The sequence below is a fragment of the Acinonyx jubatus genome, chromosome A3 (assembly GCF_027475565.1).
Source record: "Acinonyx jubatus isolate Ajub_Pintada_27869175 chromosome A3, VMU_Ajub_asm_v1.0, whole genome shotgun sequence".
In the NCBI taxonomy this organism is placed as follows: domain Eukaryota; kingdom Metazoa; phylum Chordata; class Mammalia; order Carnivora; family Felidae; genus Acinonyx; species Acinonyx jubatus.
The window spans coordinates 61,131,984-61,146,123 of NC_069388.1; the positions used below are offsets into that span (position 1 = coordinate 61,131,984).

General features: G+C 54.0%; 1 protein-coding gene across 6 annotated transcripts in view; it reads left to right on the plus strand.

Moving 5' to 3' along the window:
• Window positions 1-12,634, plus strand: part of FAM178B (family with sequence similarity 178 member B) — a 113,937-nt gene extending 101,303 nt beyond the window's left edge. For 2 of the 6 annotated variants that reach the window (XM_027072604.2, XM_015074118.3), the window contains 3 exons: window positions 9,946-10,023; window positions 10,559-10,711; window positions 12,263-12,634. In XM_027072604.2, the coding sequence (XP_026928405.1) occupies window positions 9,946-10,023; window positions 10,559-10,711; window positions 12,263-12,292 (261 nt within the window). In that variant the 3' untranslated portion in view covers window positions 12,293-12,634. Of the gene's footprint in view, window positions 1-7,117; window positions 7,520-9,945; window positions 10,024-10,558; window positions 11,078-12,262 lie in introns of those variants that run through there. The other 4 variants (XM_027072602.2, XM_027072603.2, XM_015074119.3 and 1 more) reach the window with 3 other exon arrangements.
• Window positions 12,635-14,140: the final 1,506 nt, after the last annotated feature.

Below are 14,140 nucleotides of genomic sequence, written 5' to 3' on the forward strand. Positions count from 1 at the left end.
CTCTCCTTCTCTCTCTGCCCCTCCCCTGCGTATGTGCGTGCGCACACACACACACACTTTCTCTGTTTCTCTCTCTCAAAATAAATTAGTTAATTAAAAAAAAAAAAAAAGAAAACAAATATTCAGGAATCCTGAGTTCTTCCCTGCCAAGTCTGTGATTGGTTCCTCCTTACTTCCTCCAAAGTGAAGAACATCAAACATCTTTTGAAATAAACCTCAAAGAGATGGCCTCTGGGAAGCTGACCCAAAGGGGTGATCCAAGCATCAGTCCCGGGTCACACCCACCTAGGAGGCTGCTGTGCCTCTTCGGAACGGGTACTTCTGAGCATCTGAAGGCCACATGGGGCCCAGGCCCAAACCAGCTTTGTTTGGGGCCCAGGAACTCTGGCTTCTTTGCAAGTGTGTGAGCAGGGCTTGAAGCAACAGAGTTAAAACTGGGGGGAGGGCAGGCTTGGATTCTTCAGGCAGCTTCTGAACCTGCTCTTGCCCCAGGCCCAGTCCTCTTGCGACCCATGGGGGTCCCTCCCTGAGGCAGAGCCCTTACCCCATGCAAGGTGACTCATCTGCTTCTGGCCCAACACTACTCCTTCTCTTCATCTTTCAAGTCCTCAGAGTCCTCCTCAACAACCCTGTGATTGTCTTCCTCCCATTCTTACATAAGAAAAGGCAATCCTGAATGCCTCTCCCATCACATTCAGCCCCTCTGTCAGCAGACCCTACTTCATGCCTTCAGCTTTTCTCCTGCAAGTCAAACCACATCATTTGATTCCAGACAGAGGACATCTTTCCCAGAAATCCTGGGAAATGTGAGAGGTCAAGACTCCATTTTCTTTGCTCCTGCTGTTCCTTCTTCCTGGCAGTGCCTGGCCTGTCTTCCCTGCCCTTGGATCCCCATGGTCATTGCAGTCTGTTCATTTGACCCATGGCCTGTCCACACATTGCTTTACACAACTAAACAGAGTTGCCTGTGAGGATCGGTCCAGAGTCAATCTCAGCTGTGTCCCACTGCTCCCACTGAAATGGCTGCCCTAGCAGGTGCACCCCTGTGGGAGGGACCCTTCCCACCTCACCTGCATCCAGCCCCACACACCGGCCTCTCCTCCTGGGCTGTACCTTCCAAGGAACATTGCCTTGTAAGTGCTGCACTGAGCAGCCTGGGCTCAGCTCCCACCAGGCAGCTAAGGGGGACCAGGAAAGGTGTGTAAGGTCCCTCACTCACTTCCTCAGTTGGAATAGCAGTTTCCAGGCAGGCCATGGCCTTCTCAACTGCTCTTCTGCTCACTGCCTTTTTTGTCCCTTCTCCCATGCCTTTGCCAGGACTTTGTAGTTACAGAAACACAGACACACATCCTGGAAGGTCCTGGAACAGCTCATTAGGCTCAGCCGGAGCAGGAGTTGAGCAGAGTCATGAAACCTCAGTGTTGTTCTCTACATCTCTCAGCTCTGCCCCTTTGGTGCATTCCAAGGCAGGCCTTCCCTGCTGACCCTGAGAAACTCCAGGCTTCTGTCCTTCCCTCAGCAGCCCTATCCAGGGGGCAAGAAATTCTGTCTAGAATCCCAGAGTTGAGTCTCAGTGGCTTGGATTGGGTCATGTGCTCATCTGTAAGCCAGTCATATAGCCAGGCATATAGTGTTTGGCAGGCCCGGGTTACATGTCTTCCCCTGGAGTCAGGGCTGAAGTCATCACCATGGAGTATAGGGAATGGGAGACTGGGACACTCTGATAAGGGAGAGAGCAGGATCTTGAGTACCCCGAAACTTTAGATGCCCATGGCCTGGTCTGCAGCCATGGGCAATGGCCCTACTCTCCAGTATCCCTGGCAAGTATAAGAATAGTGCTTTCTAGGTTCTTCCCATGTCAGCACACCAGGTGAACTCACCACTTCAGTGAGTGAAAGAGAAAGATAAGAAAGAGAAGAAGCTTTTGAGGAAATGGCTTTTGAAGAGGCCAGTACTCTCTGCAGCCTCTCCAGCCCCTGGAAGATGCCCATGCCCACACCCTGGATGGTTTCAGTGGCTCCCTCCAACACTGGCACCCACATACTGATGTGCATGCGCATGGCCAGCCCTAAATTCTCAAATGTTTGCACTGAGAATCTTGTCCCTCTCTGGGTAGTCAGCAGAGCTGGGTTTCCTGTCCACATCCCCCTGGGGTCAGGGTCTCTCATCCCAGCCAGAGGAGCAGGAAGAGCCAGCCAATCCCCACTTGTCATCTCCCCTACCCCCCACGGCCAGCAGGAAGCCAGAAAGGAAGGGTGGGCTGGGTGGGAGCACTCTAGCAAAGGTTTGCTTGCAGCCCCTTATTCCTCCCACCAGCAGACACAGGAATGGGTCAGATGCTCTGAGATAACCTCCCTGCAGCAGATCCACAGGAATTAAAAGCCCCTAGTCTTCCTGCTTTTGTCCCAACTCCATCTCTTTCCTACTGCAACTCCACTGTGCCAGGGCCTCCCATGTCCCTCCTTATCCTCAGTACCAGGAGCAGGGGCCAAGACTGCTCAGGGTCCAGTTTGGGATAAAGCTTAAAAGAGAATCCCTCTGTCTGTCTTGGGTTTAGGGTCTTGAGTCTCTGGGTCTTGAGTCTCTGACCCTGGGCAGAGAGAAGTATGAGTATTTTCTCTGAGCAGCCAGAAGTCCAGTTAAGGGGCCCGTCTTCTGAGGAATCTGAGCAGATGGGCACATGCTGGGCCTCTGGGATCCTTCAGCAGTCTCAGTGGACACTGCCTGCCCATCCATCCAGCTGGGACCTGAGAGCAACTTTCCAGGCAGTGGCTATTCCCCACAGCTGAGCCAGAAGTCCGGTTCCTAGCCAAACTCTGCCAGCCTGTCTCCTGTCACCCTCAGTTGGCCTCATCTTTGCTCCACGTTTGGGCTCCACCCACCCCCGTGCCTACACCGGCACCTCCATTTACAGAACCAACTGTCTGGCCTTGTAAGCCCGGAGGGTAAGTGTGGCAGGAGCCCTGCCTTTTGCTTCTGCTCTCGGGCCTCTCAGGTCTGTGCCTTCAGAGACCCTTGGCAGCAAAGAGACCTTGTGGCACTGTCTCATTTCCTAATTAACAGTCATGCATCCTTGTCATTTCCTTCTTGCTAGGACTTATGACCCATGACCTGTCCTGGTCAGACTCTCTTCCAAACTCAGCTTTCCGTTGAGCACAGCCCTCTGCTTGCTGCTTTAGTGCCAGCCCCAAGCCGAGGTCAGGGAGTAACCTTGGAGCAGTAGCAGCATGAGCAAGGGGAATATGTCATGTGGTTTCCTTGTGGGCACAGGGAAGAAATAGCATCCTAGAGGTGATGGCAGGTGCCGTATTCCAGGACCTGTCCCGATGGGGCTCACCTAGAAAAATGCATCCCCTCTCATCTTGTGTTCTAGTGGACATACCAGCTGGACAAGGTTTGGCTCTCTCACCAGGCTAAGGCTCTTGGCCTGGGGCCTGCAAGTGGCCCTACCTCAGGATTAGTCATTACTAATTATTGTTGTTGTGATTTGCCCATCCTGTGGTAAGGTACCTGGACCATGCCCTTGGGGCTCAAGCTTGGGGCCCTGCTCCCTGTCTGGGGGTACAGCCTCGTCTTCTCCCTGTCCTTCCACTATCAGGCCCTTTGGCCCCTGCTGTGCAGTGCAAAGGGAGCCTGTTCTTTCCGAAAGGAGGTGTCTTCAGTGTTAAGTCCCCTTTATGGAAAACACACATAGAGCTTGTTCAGCCTTAGGGAGAGAGTACAGACATCTGCTTCAGACCTAACCCTTACTGGAGATGGTTATGCAGTCGGGGGACCTCTCCAAGCTCAGCTTCCACATCTGCTCAAAATGAGAACCATCAGGCCTCTCTGGGAGCCCTGCTGGGTCAGGGCACTATGAAGTGGTGCTGTAGGTTTCAATTTAATTTCAAAAAGAAAAAAGAAAAGGGAATTGGTGGAGGCCCAGCTCTAGCCTTGGGTCTGAATTGTGCCATGGCAGACCAGTGCTGCTTCAGTCTTTCCCAGACTAGCTTAGTTCTAGACCTTCATCATGTGTGGGTGCATCTGTCTCCAGCCGAGCAAAAGCCGTGAGTGGACCCACGTGTGGCAATGATGGGACCTGTGCAGAATTCTCCCCCTGGGGTCCATCGTCAGGCCCTCTGGACAGAGCTGAGAGCAGCCTAGGCAGGTTGTGGTTGAATGCAGGTCCTGTGAGCATAGAGAGGAGATAGCAAAGGAGGCTGCTCTGGGCTCCTGGCATCCCAGGCAGGGAGCTGATACCTGTAGGCATTCAGGGCCAGCTTCCTGAGCAGGAGCCCCTTGGCCCTAGCAGCCAGGCAGGGGAGGCCATGTCCTTTGGGTCAGTCTTGGTTTTCCTCAGCAGGTGTTCCTGAGTCGGCCTTTGTTCCCCACCGCCCCAACCCCAGCACCCCAGGCAGCTGCCCCAGAGCCTGGCTGGACCTGCTCCCACAGGATGCCCACCTGGCCTGGCAGCCCCCAGAGAGAGGGTTTGGTTTGGAGACTTGCCTAGGGTAAGCCTGGATCTTTGGTCATGACTGGAGGTGGAAGAAACCATAATGTTCTGGCCAGAGCGAGTGGCTTCCTGGGAGATCCTCTGCCTCCTTTCTGCCCATTTTTTGTGTAAATAACCCAGGCCACAGCCTGCTCCTTGGCATTAGCTGGAGGGGAATTTTCTAAAGGATGAAATTCCTGGGAAATGTTCACCCTTTTTTCCTTTTGTCTTGTGACGAAAGTGCTACAAATGGAGACTTGGCTGGTGGTTCCCGGGGTCAAAACTAGCTGGACCAGATAAAGGAGAATTTGGCCTTCCCCTCCTCCTGGGAGGGTGACAGGCCCTATCCCTCATCCTTGTCCTCCTTCCCCAGGGGGAGGGCAGGGCCTGCCTTCAGGCTCTAGAGCCAGGAAGGAGGCATACTGCACAGCACAGAACTTCCCAGAAAAGTTGGCCCGCCTGACTCTGGAGAGAGACCCAGAAAATGAAAGCTAAAGTCCTCACGGGCAGGGGACAGTCTCGTTTTGTCCACATTGGGTTCAGGCACGTCCCACTCCTTACCCTCAGACTCTACCTTTCCCCAACTTGCTGACTGAGGTTTCCCTAGGCTTCATTTTCCATAGGGACTTCCCAGCCTCCACTGACACCCAGTGGGGGAGGAGCTGTGCCACCTGAGCTGGTGAGGGCCCATTCTTCAGACCACATCCTGAAGGCTGGAGAAGCATAGCACCTCCCACCCCCACCCCAAGGAGTATCTCTGCCCTTTAACCCTGAAGCCACACTGACTTCTACCCCCTCCAGACACACACACACACACACACACACACACACACACACACACACACACACTAAGGGACTTGGAAGTGCCTCAGGCTGAGGAAAGGGCCACCTTGCGTTTCCAGCTGTGGAGGAAATGGGAGAAGGCAGGGGGCCTTGGCTTCTCCGTGTACCAGCCCAGCTGCTGCATGGCCCAGGCCCAACTTCCCTTCCCTGTGTCTTGAAAGGGAAGACAGCCCCATGTCTCCGTGGTGCCAGCCAGGACAGGAACAGGCTTGCTAAGTTCAGGAGCTGGCCACGGTGTGACTGGAGCAGGAAACATAACTCCCACACCTGGCTGTTTACTCTGCGTCCTCCAGAGAATGGCCTGCCCTCCCCACCTCTGCTGGTGCCCAGGGCCTGCCTCTCAGAGGAAGGAGGCTCAGGTGCAGCCCCCTCCTAGCCAGAGCCCCAGTTTCTGCTAATGTCTGCTCCTGGAACCTTCACAAAACGGAGCAAGGGAGAAGAGTCTGGGAAGGTGGGGTTCAGAAGAAGCTATGCATGCTCTCAGTGCCACCTTTTTCCCTTTTCCCTTTTTCTAGATGAGCTCTTTTTGTCTCTTACCTCTCCTCAATGCCGGGGTCACGGCGGAGGTGGGGGGGGTGTCTCAGGAAAGGGAGAGGACCAGATGGGCTGGACGCTTCCCATGCAGTATGAAACCTTTCTTTCCCAAAAGTACAACTATAAAAACTGCTGTCTTTGTGGTGATTTCTGTGCACCCGTTGAATCACCTCCCCTTACGTTGGATCAAAGTCTTCCTTGAAGGGCCTCCCCTCAAGGGATCACCCCTAAGTGTAAGGAAGATATGCACTCAGCCCTCCTTGTAGGTAGTGGGCAAGGTTTTCTTCCCGATTTGGGAAATCAGCTTATAAAATGTGGTAAACAGGGTCCTATCTTCAGGACTACCATTTCCTTCTTGTTATTCGCCACCCCCCCCCCCCAACACACATTCAGAATAGTTTTCCTGGGATTTTCCCTCTAGATTCAATGATGGGAATCAGCCTAAGAATCAAGTTGTGAAACACACACACACTTAGTCCCAAGCAGCTTTTTTCTCTCAGTAAATCCCCCACAGCACAGACTTTCCTCCAGGGCATTCCTCAGATCCTGGACCCACCCTCACCCCGCCTCCCTCCCAGAAGATAGATTCTTTGGGGGGGGGGTGGATGAGGGGGAGCAAGATTGCCTGAAACCTCCAGGGACAGAGACTGGCCTCTGTACCAATTCCAGAGTGGCTCCAAGATCCCTTTTAGCCCAGGGCTTTGTACACAGCACAGGGGCCTCTGAAATGCAAAGATCACTCAGATAGGCGTCTTTCCCGGCCTTCCTCTGACCAACCCATGGCTCTGTGGCCCTTGGGTATTTTCTTGGCAACTCCTACCACCTCTCACTAGCAGTTTGTTCAGTGCCCTCTCAAAGAGGGGCCCCCGTGCTAAGAGCACTGCTCTTTTTCAGGGTCATGTCTTTCTCCCTTGCCCCCACACCTACCCTAAACCCAATAGGCTCAATCAATAATAACTGGTATTGTCTTCTTTAAAATTAATTTTTAAAAACTTTAATTGTATTTGGGTTATCCGAATAAAGCACCCACATTGTAGAAAAATAACCCTAGAAAAGAAAAGATAAAGGGTGTCCTATGTGAGAAGTAAGGGAGATGATTCATTTTCAGAAACACCAAATAAAAGCTGTGCTGACTGGTTAACAGTAGGTTTACAACCTATTGGAAATATGTACGAACCCCCCCCACCCCCACCCCCTGCCGCCAACCCTCCAACAATGGAGTCCCAAACCCTTAGACACTTTCAGGTTATTCCCCTCTCCATTTTGCAGGCTTATTTTTGCGGGCTTTGCAATGAACATGCTCCAGGGAACAAAGAGAAGAGGGACTGAAAGTCTCTGCATCACCTCAAGGAACATACATTTGTTCCAATCAGACTACTTTGTGCCTTACACGAGCATAGGTGACATCCGGGTAAGGCTGTAACCTCTGTAGTACTCAGCCAATGAGCAACCAGGGGAGGGACTTGCACGCTAGGAGATGAATTGTCTGCTGTAACTGCCCCGAGTGTGCCTGTCCATCAAACACTTGCTCTTGCAAGAACGTTGATTAAAGCCTCACTTCACTGTGCTCCAAGTCTCCACATTCCTCTGTTCCTCTTTTGATTGGGTTGGTGGACTTATTTCTCACATCCTATAATCCTGTCAGAGAGAGCCACATTTTCACTGTAGTGAATTCCATCAAAACTGATTCTGGTGCCTCCTTCCCTGGTGGGGTTGGGGGCCGTCTGTTCGCACAACCCAACCTCTCTGCTCAAGAGCCTCGAATGGCCTCCACTGCTCACTGTCTAGGCTGTCTGGGGCCAGCCCTGTCTTCAGGATGTTCCCTCCATCCCCTCTGCTGCAACCCAGCCAGCCACCTGATGGTCAGTCCCCCAATGTGCCCTGCCTCTGTTTCTTGCATCAGCCCTAGGATCTGTCTGGTGGTTGTAATCTTAGCCCAGCCACCACCCTTAACAGGGCCATCTTCACCTCAGATCCTGCTGTTCCTTTGAGGCCTGGCCTAGCTTAGTCACTTCCTCCCTGAAGCCTTCTGAGCTGCATATCACCCCCTCCCCCACCAAAAAAACCTAGAAGGACACTTTCTCCTTTTGGTCCATGGGGAAGCTAAGATTTAGTATTTGTTGACCAAATGATTGCCTTCCTGAAGTATCTTTTTCTTTTCTTTTCTTTTTAATGTTTTTTATTTTTGAGAGAGAGAGAGAGAGAGAGTGTGGGGGGGGGGAGGGGCAGAGAGAGAGGGAGATACAGAATGGAAAGCAGACTCCAGGCTCAGAGGTGTCAGCACAGAGGTCAACGCAGGGCTTGAGCCCACAGACCAGGAGATCATAACCTGAACCGAAGTCAGATGCTTAACCACTGAGCCACCCGGGTGCCTCTGAAGTATCTTTTTCTAATGTCTAAGTGTTTGTGGCTGTGTCTTAGTCAAGGCACAGTGTCTGGCATACAGACTTGTGCCTGCTTTATGGGGGCAGTGGGGGCGGCCTGAGCTTTTTGCGAGGACTGAGGCGTTAGGGTTCTGAATGTTCTGAATGCTGTGGACCTTCTTAAGGCCAGGACAGGCTGGGGAAGGGGAGCTTGGGGGAAGGAGCAGCTTGCCAGCGAGCCAGCTCACTGACACGCCAGCCCAGCTGGGGGATTCGGGTACGGGCAGCTGCAGGACCTGACAGGAGCAGCTGGCTCAGAAACTGGATCTTGCCCAACCTGGGGCAGCACTGCCTGGAAGGCACACCGGCGCTCCCCTTGGCTTTCCCCACTGCGTCTTCTCCCTGCCTGCGGGGTGTGGTGTCGCCCAACCTGGCCAGACTGTGGGGTCACACCACCTGTGGGCCTCAGCTGTCGCGCTGAAGAGCAGGCTGGGTCCAGGGTGGGGGTAGGTGGCTTCCCTTCTCAGGATTTTGCAGAGTAGTATTTGAGTTCAACAAGATGATACTCCATAGTGTCAGGTCTGGTGCCCTCAAAAGTGGTTCTGGCTTCTGCCCTAAGGAGGCTACTGGGTCTGTGCAGAGTGGCCACTGCTGTTTCTGGGGCATCTCCAGATACTCTAAGAGAGGAGGACGGTATAGGCAGAGAAAGTGGGGGCACAGGGGAGGCTTGGGCTGGTTCTAAGCTCTAGCCCTGTTATCACCATGCTTAAACCCTGCTGGCTGTCTCTGGAGCTCGCCTCTCCCATCCCAGCTCAGCCTCAGAGCTAGTTATCAGCCACGGGCACAACGGTGGGGTTGTTTCCTGCCACCCTCCCTATCTTAGACATAGGAGTCTAAAGGGGACAAGGCAACAGGCACCTCTGAGTGGAGGAGGGGAGTGCCCACAGAGAGGAGTTCAGAGCCCAAGGAGCAGGCTGTGTTTCAGGTCAGAAGCCACACCTGTCTTTGAGGGTCCTCCCTGCACCTCACTTGGTCTGCACAGCAGATGAACGTCCCATAAGTGAATGGGCAGCGACAGAGTCCAGGGGCATCCAGGAATCAAACCATTCCCTGATCTGATGGAATTGGCCTTTGTTCTGTTTGCACATCCCCCCTCCCAAGTGTCCAGGGGGCAAGAGCAAGGATATGAGTTGGAGGATAAAGTGTGCAGATGCTAAACCAAAGCTGTCTCCCATTTGCCTCTCTTCTCTTCATCTGCCTCCTCAGGTCGACATGGTTTGACTGTCCAGACAGGGCTCCATGTCTGTCTGTGCAAGTGGTGTCCTGCCGAGGGACAAGCTGGACACCTAGGGGCCATGTCCTCACATAGAGACTAGTGGCATCTGGCATGGGTGGGTGCCTCAGCGAACAGAGCAGGACCACAGATACCGGGCAGAGGTCAGAGTGGACAGGTCCCCAGCATGCTGGGCTCCCGGGACAGGGCTGCGTGACCTTATGGGTTTCTAGATGGCAGAGATTAGATTTCTCCTTTTTCTGAATGAAGGGAGGATAGTCATTCATCAGAGGAAGAGTTCTGAGTGAGTGGGTCTATAGCCCTCCTTAGAGACACCTCCTTGAAACTGTCGGTGGAAGCCCAGTGGTGGGCTGAGTCCCTGTCCTCAGCCGCTGGGCCTGAGAACAAGGAGTCTGGAGGGGATGGAGTTAGGGAAGCCTGTCTCTCTCTGTTCTTCCCAGGTCTGCTACCTGTGCCACAGCCTTCTGACACTGGCCGGGGTGGTGGTCAGCTGCCAGGACATTACTCCAGACCAGTGGGTGAGTTATCCAAGAGGCTAAGGTGGAGGCCAGCCCACTGTCAGGAACTGCAAAGAGTGGGAGGCTGAGAAAGAAGTGGGTCTGGGGAGCCAGGTTCCTTCCTTCTCCCAGTGTCCCATGAGGCATTGCTAATGGATACTGACCCGAGCCCCCAGCAGCTGCCCTGTTCCTCTCCTCCCTTTCCCACCCTACTTCTGGGTAGTCATTCAGATTCGTCCCTCTCGGAGCGTCTAGGTGGCTCAGTCAGTTGGGCATCCGGCTCTTGATATCTGCTCAGGTCATGATCTCATGGTCATGAGATCAAGCCCCACATCAGGCTCCTCGCTGAGCATGGAAGCCTGCTTAGGATTCTTTTTCTCTCTCTGCCCCTCCCTCTACTCTCTCTTCCTCTCAAAAAGAAGTAAATAAACATAAAACATATATTAAAAAAAAAAATCTATCCCTCCCTTTCTCTGACTTCATTCTCCCTCCTTCCCTACTACGGATGGGCCTGGCCCATGCCACACCCTCCCCCATGAACACCCCACCCCTGCAGGGAGAGCTGCAGCTGCTGTGCATGCAGTTGGACCGCCACATCAACACCCATATCCGGGAGAGCCCCCACGCCATGCACCGGACCAGACTCAAGGACCTGGCGGCCCAGACCTACGTCCGCTGGCAGGAACTCCTGGCTCACTGCCAACCCCAGGTGGTGCCCCCTCAAGCCCCCCGCTTAGGAGGGGAAGGAAGTGGTCAGGTGGGCTGCCCAGAGCCAGCAGCATGCCAACCCCCACTGCAACTCCTGAGCTCCTGACTGGCAGATGGGTGGAGAAGGCAGCATGGGGTGTGGAGCTGCCTTGGAGGACCTTCATCTTTCTTATCAAGAATCAAATGCCCTGGGGCGCCTGGGTGGCTCAGTCGGTTTAGCAGTTAAGCATGGGGACTCTTGATTTCGGCTCAGGTCAGATCTCCTTGGTTCTGAGCCCTGAGGCAGACTCTGAGCTGACATTGAGGAGGAGCCTGCTTGGGGTTCTCTCTCCCCGCCCTCTCTCTCTGCCATTCCCCACGTGTGTGTGTATGCACTCTTTCTCTCAAAAGAAATAAATAAACTTAAAAAAAAAGGATCAAATGCCCAGTGTGGGGGTATAGTGAGGGAGAAACAGAGAGCCCAATTCCTGGGCAAATGCAAAGAAAAACTTCATCCTAAAGAGGGTAGAACCTGGGCCAGGAGTAGCAGTGAACAGGGCCAGGAAGGGGCACCAGAGGACCCAACTGTCTACCCTCTTCCCACTTGTTCTGCAGGCCTGAGGCTGGCCTCCTACTCTGCTGAAAGGGACCCTCTCAGTCTGCCCTGGTCTCTCCAATTTCTGTAGCAACAACCTCCACACCCCTGATTTTCTCAAGTTCTCTAGGTAATAATAGTCATAGGTACTACTTACTGAACTAAGACCCTTTTCTCTATGAATCCAGACAGGTATTGTTATGATCCCATTTTACAGATGAGCAAGCCCATCACACAGGCAGCAGGCAGCGTGTAAATGTCAGAACCAAGGCACAGATCCAGCCTGACTCCTGAGCCTGCAGACTTAAGCACAGCCCAACCCCTGCTCTGGCAGCCTCTCTTCTGGCCTCTGTCCCTCTGACAGGCAGCACCGGCTGGCTCATGAACTCTTCCCTCCCCTAGCCCCCAGCCCTTGATGGAGACAGGCTGGGTCTGGTGAGAATCTCTCCACCCATCCTCCCAATGCTCCTGGGCTCCCAACTTGCCTGTGCTCTGACTTCTCTGTTTGTCCTTCCTCCTGTAACCTCTGACTTGGGTCTGACACATTGGCCACAGGCTGTGGCTTGGGTCTCAGATTTCACAAGTCTCTGAGAAAGCTGGAGAGCAAACCTCACCCTCAATCCCCAAGGAACTGGATCACACTAGTCTCTGGTGGGGAAAAGCATGTTTGTCATGAAAAGAAGAAGTGATTCGTGGCCTGGCAAAGTCAAGAGGCCGGCCCCACTTTCCTTTCACACTGCCCTGGGCCTTCGAGCCAGGAGTAGAGGGAACCCAGACAGAGCACTCATGTGCTGTGGTCAAGTGGCCTGTTGACCCGCCGTGTTCTCCCCGGGACTGGGAGCCACAGGACTTTTGTAGTTCAGCACGTGACACGAGGAGCCTGCAGTGAATGTTGCTGCTGAAGAGTCGGAGCAGCATCAAGACGGTGGGCACCACCTGGGCCAGGGCCATCACACTCTGTTTTTCTCCTTGCCACAGGCCCAGTACTTCAGCCCCTGGAAAGACTAAAGGAGCAGGGCAGGGCCGGCCCTAGGCTCTTGGCTCTGGCAGGAAGCGAACAGGGCTCAGGGAACAGGAGGAAGCTAAGAACTACAGAGGCGAGAGGAGGACCAGTGTGGTGAAGCAAGAGCCTGCCTCCACACGGCCCCTGACCCCCACCAGGCAACGGATATGGCCTCTCCCTGCCTGGCCCACCCCTCCGCTCTCCTTCCCTCCCAGCCATCTCCTATGCCCCAAGGCCTTTGTCTCCACACTCCGGTTTCCCAGGGCCTCCTGGGCCCTCCCACCCTCCTTCCTCTCTCCGTCACTAATGTGAGCTTTCTTTGTGCACACTAAAGTCTTATTTCAGCATCGGTGGTTTAAAAGATTTCCTTCAATCCCTATCCTGAGGGCTCTTGCCCAGTGTCCAGTTTCCTGACATCTCTGATTTGCTGTGCTGAGTTCCCACCTCGGACAGTCATGTGACTGGGTCTTCCTAGGCCCTGCCCCCTGCCCCAGAGGGCTTTTGTAAATCCTGAGGGAGGAGCAGTTATTCCTATGGCCCCAAGAGCTGTCAGAAACCCAGGGAGCAGGGATGGGGAACATTTTTTGGACCCAGTCTGGGACTACCCCACCCCCACCCTGCTGGGGAGGATACACAGAGTGAAATGGTGGGTCAGGGTTGTAATTACTCTTAATTCAGTTTACTGTTGAGTTCTGGAATCAACTCCCCAGACTTAGAAGTCGGGGTGGGGGGCTAGCGGGGTGGGGGGGGGTGGTGGCAGAGCCAAAAGACAGTTCTGGATACTGCTATTGCTTTCCCTCAGCTTTACCCAAGATCAGTTTTGTGGGCCTTGATTGTTAGTGAAGTGCTGGCTGTCTTTGACCTGCCCCCCCTTGAGAAGTAAGTGGGCCCTGTGCCCCGCCCCCACTGCCGGGAAGGCCCTGGGTATCCCCATTCTCTGTCTCAGGCTCCTCCTGACTCTCGGTTGGAAGGGGGTGTTGCAAGGGCCATCCATGAAAGGTGGAAGTAGTAGAGGATGGCCTGTGCCCACGCCTCAGCTCAACCCGAGTGTCTGCCGGTGGAGCTTGGCTGGTGCTTACGACTTTCTCTGTTTATGTGCCCCTCTCCTTTGATCTTTCATGCCACAGGGGTCAGGGTAAGTCAGGCTAACCAGGAGAGAGACCCCCCTCAAAATAAAGGACCTTTAGGCCAAGTGGCTCAATTTGCAGACCTAAAGGGTAGCCCATCACTTCCTGGGCCTGTTTTAGACATGGCTGCCTCCCTTGCTGGGTGCCCAGAATGCTGGGAGCTGGGGGCATCTATAATTCAGAGGGCAGAGTTCTGGGTCATCTCCCTGCCATGTTCCCTTTGCCAGATGAGAGGTGGAAGAAGTCCTTGGCCAGGGTGACTTGGATGCCCAGGGTGACTCGACTCAGAGTTCTGGTTTCTGTTCCTGGCCGCATCACAGGCCCTCCTGGCCGGAGCACCACTGAGGCCCCAGCGGCATCAGGTAGGCCTGAGATCCTCTGATAAAAGAGCAAAGGCTCTGGTGAGCCAACCTCCTTCACCTCCCTCAGGGCTGCCCCTGCTTCTGACACTGCACATCCTGACAGTTAATCCTCAGCTCTTCAGTTTGCTCTGGAAACCTGGAAATCACCTTTGAAATTTCCCCTCTTTGTTCTCACTGCCAAGGGCAGAGAGGGAGTAGAGAGGCCCGAGAGGCTGAACAGGGGAGTTTCCAGTTCTTGAAGTCACCTCTATGTGGCTATGAGAAAGAGATGGTGCTGTCCATCAGCATAGACATCTGGAGCCCTTCCCCCAATCCTGATTCTTGTGCACTGACCCCTCCTCCCCTGCTCCCCAAACACACTCAT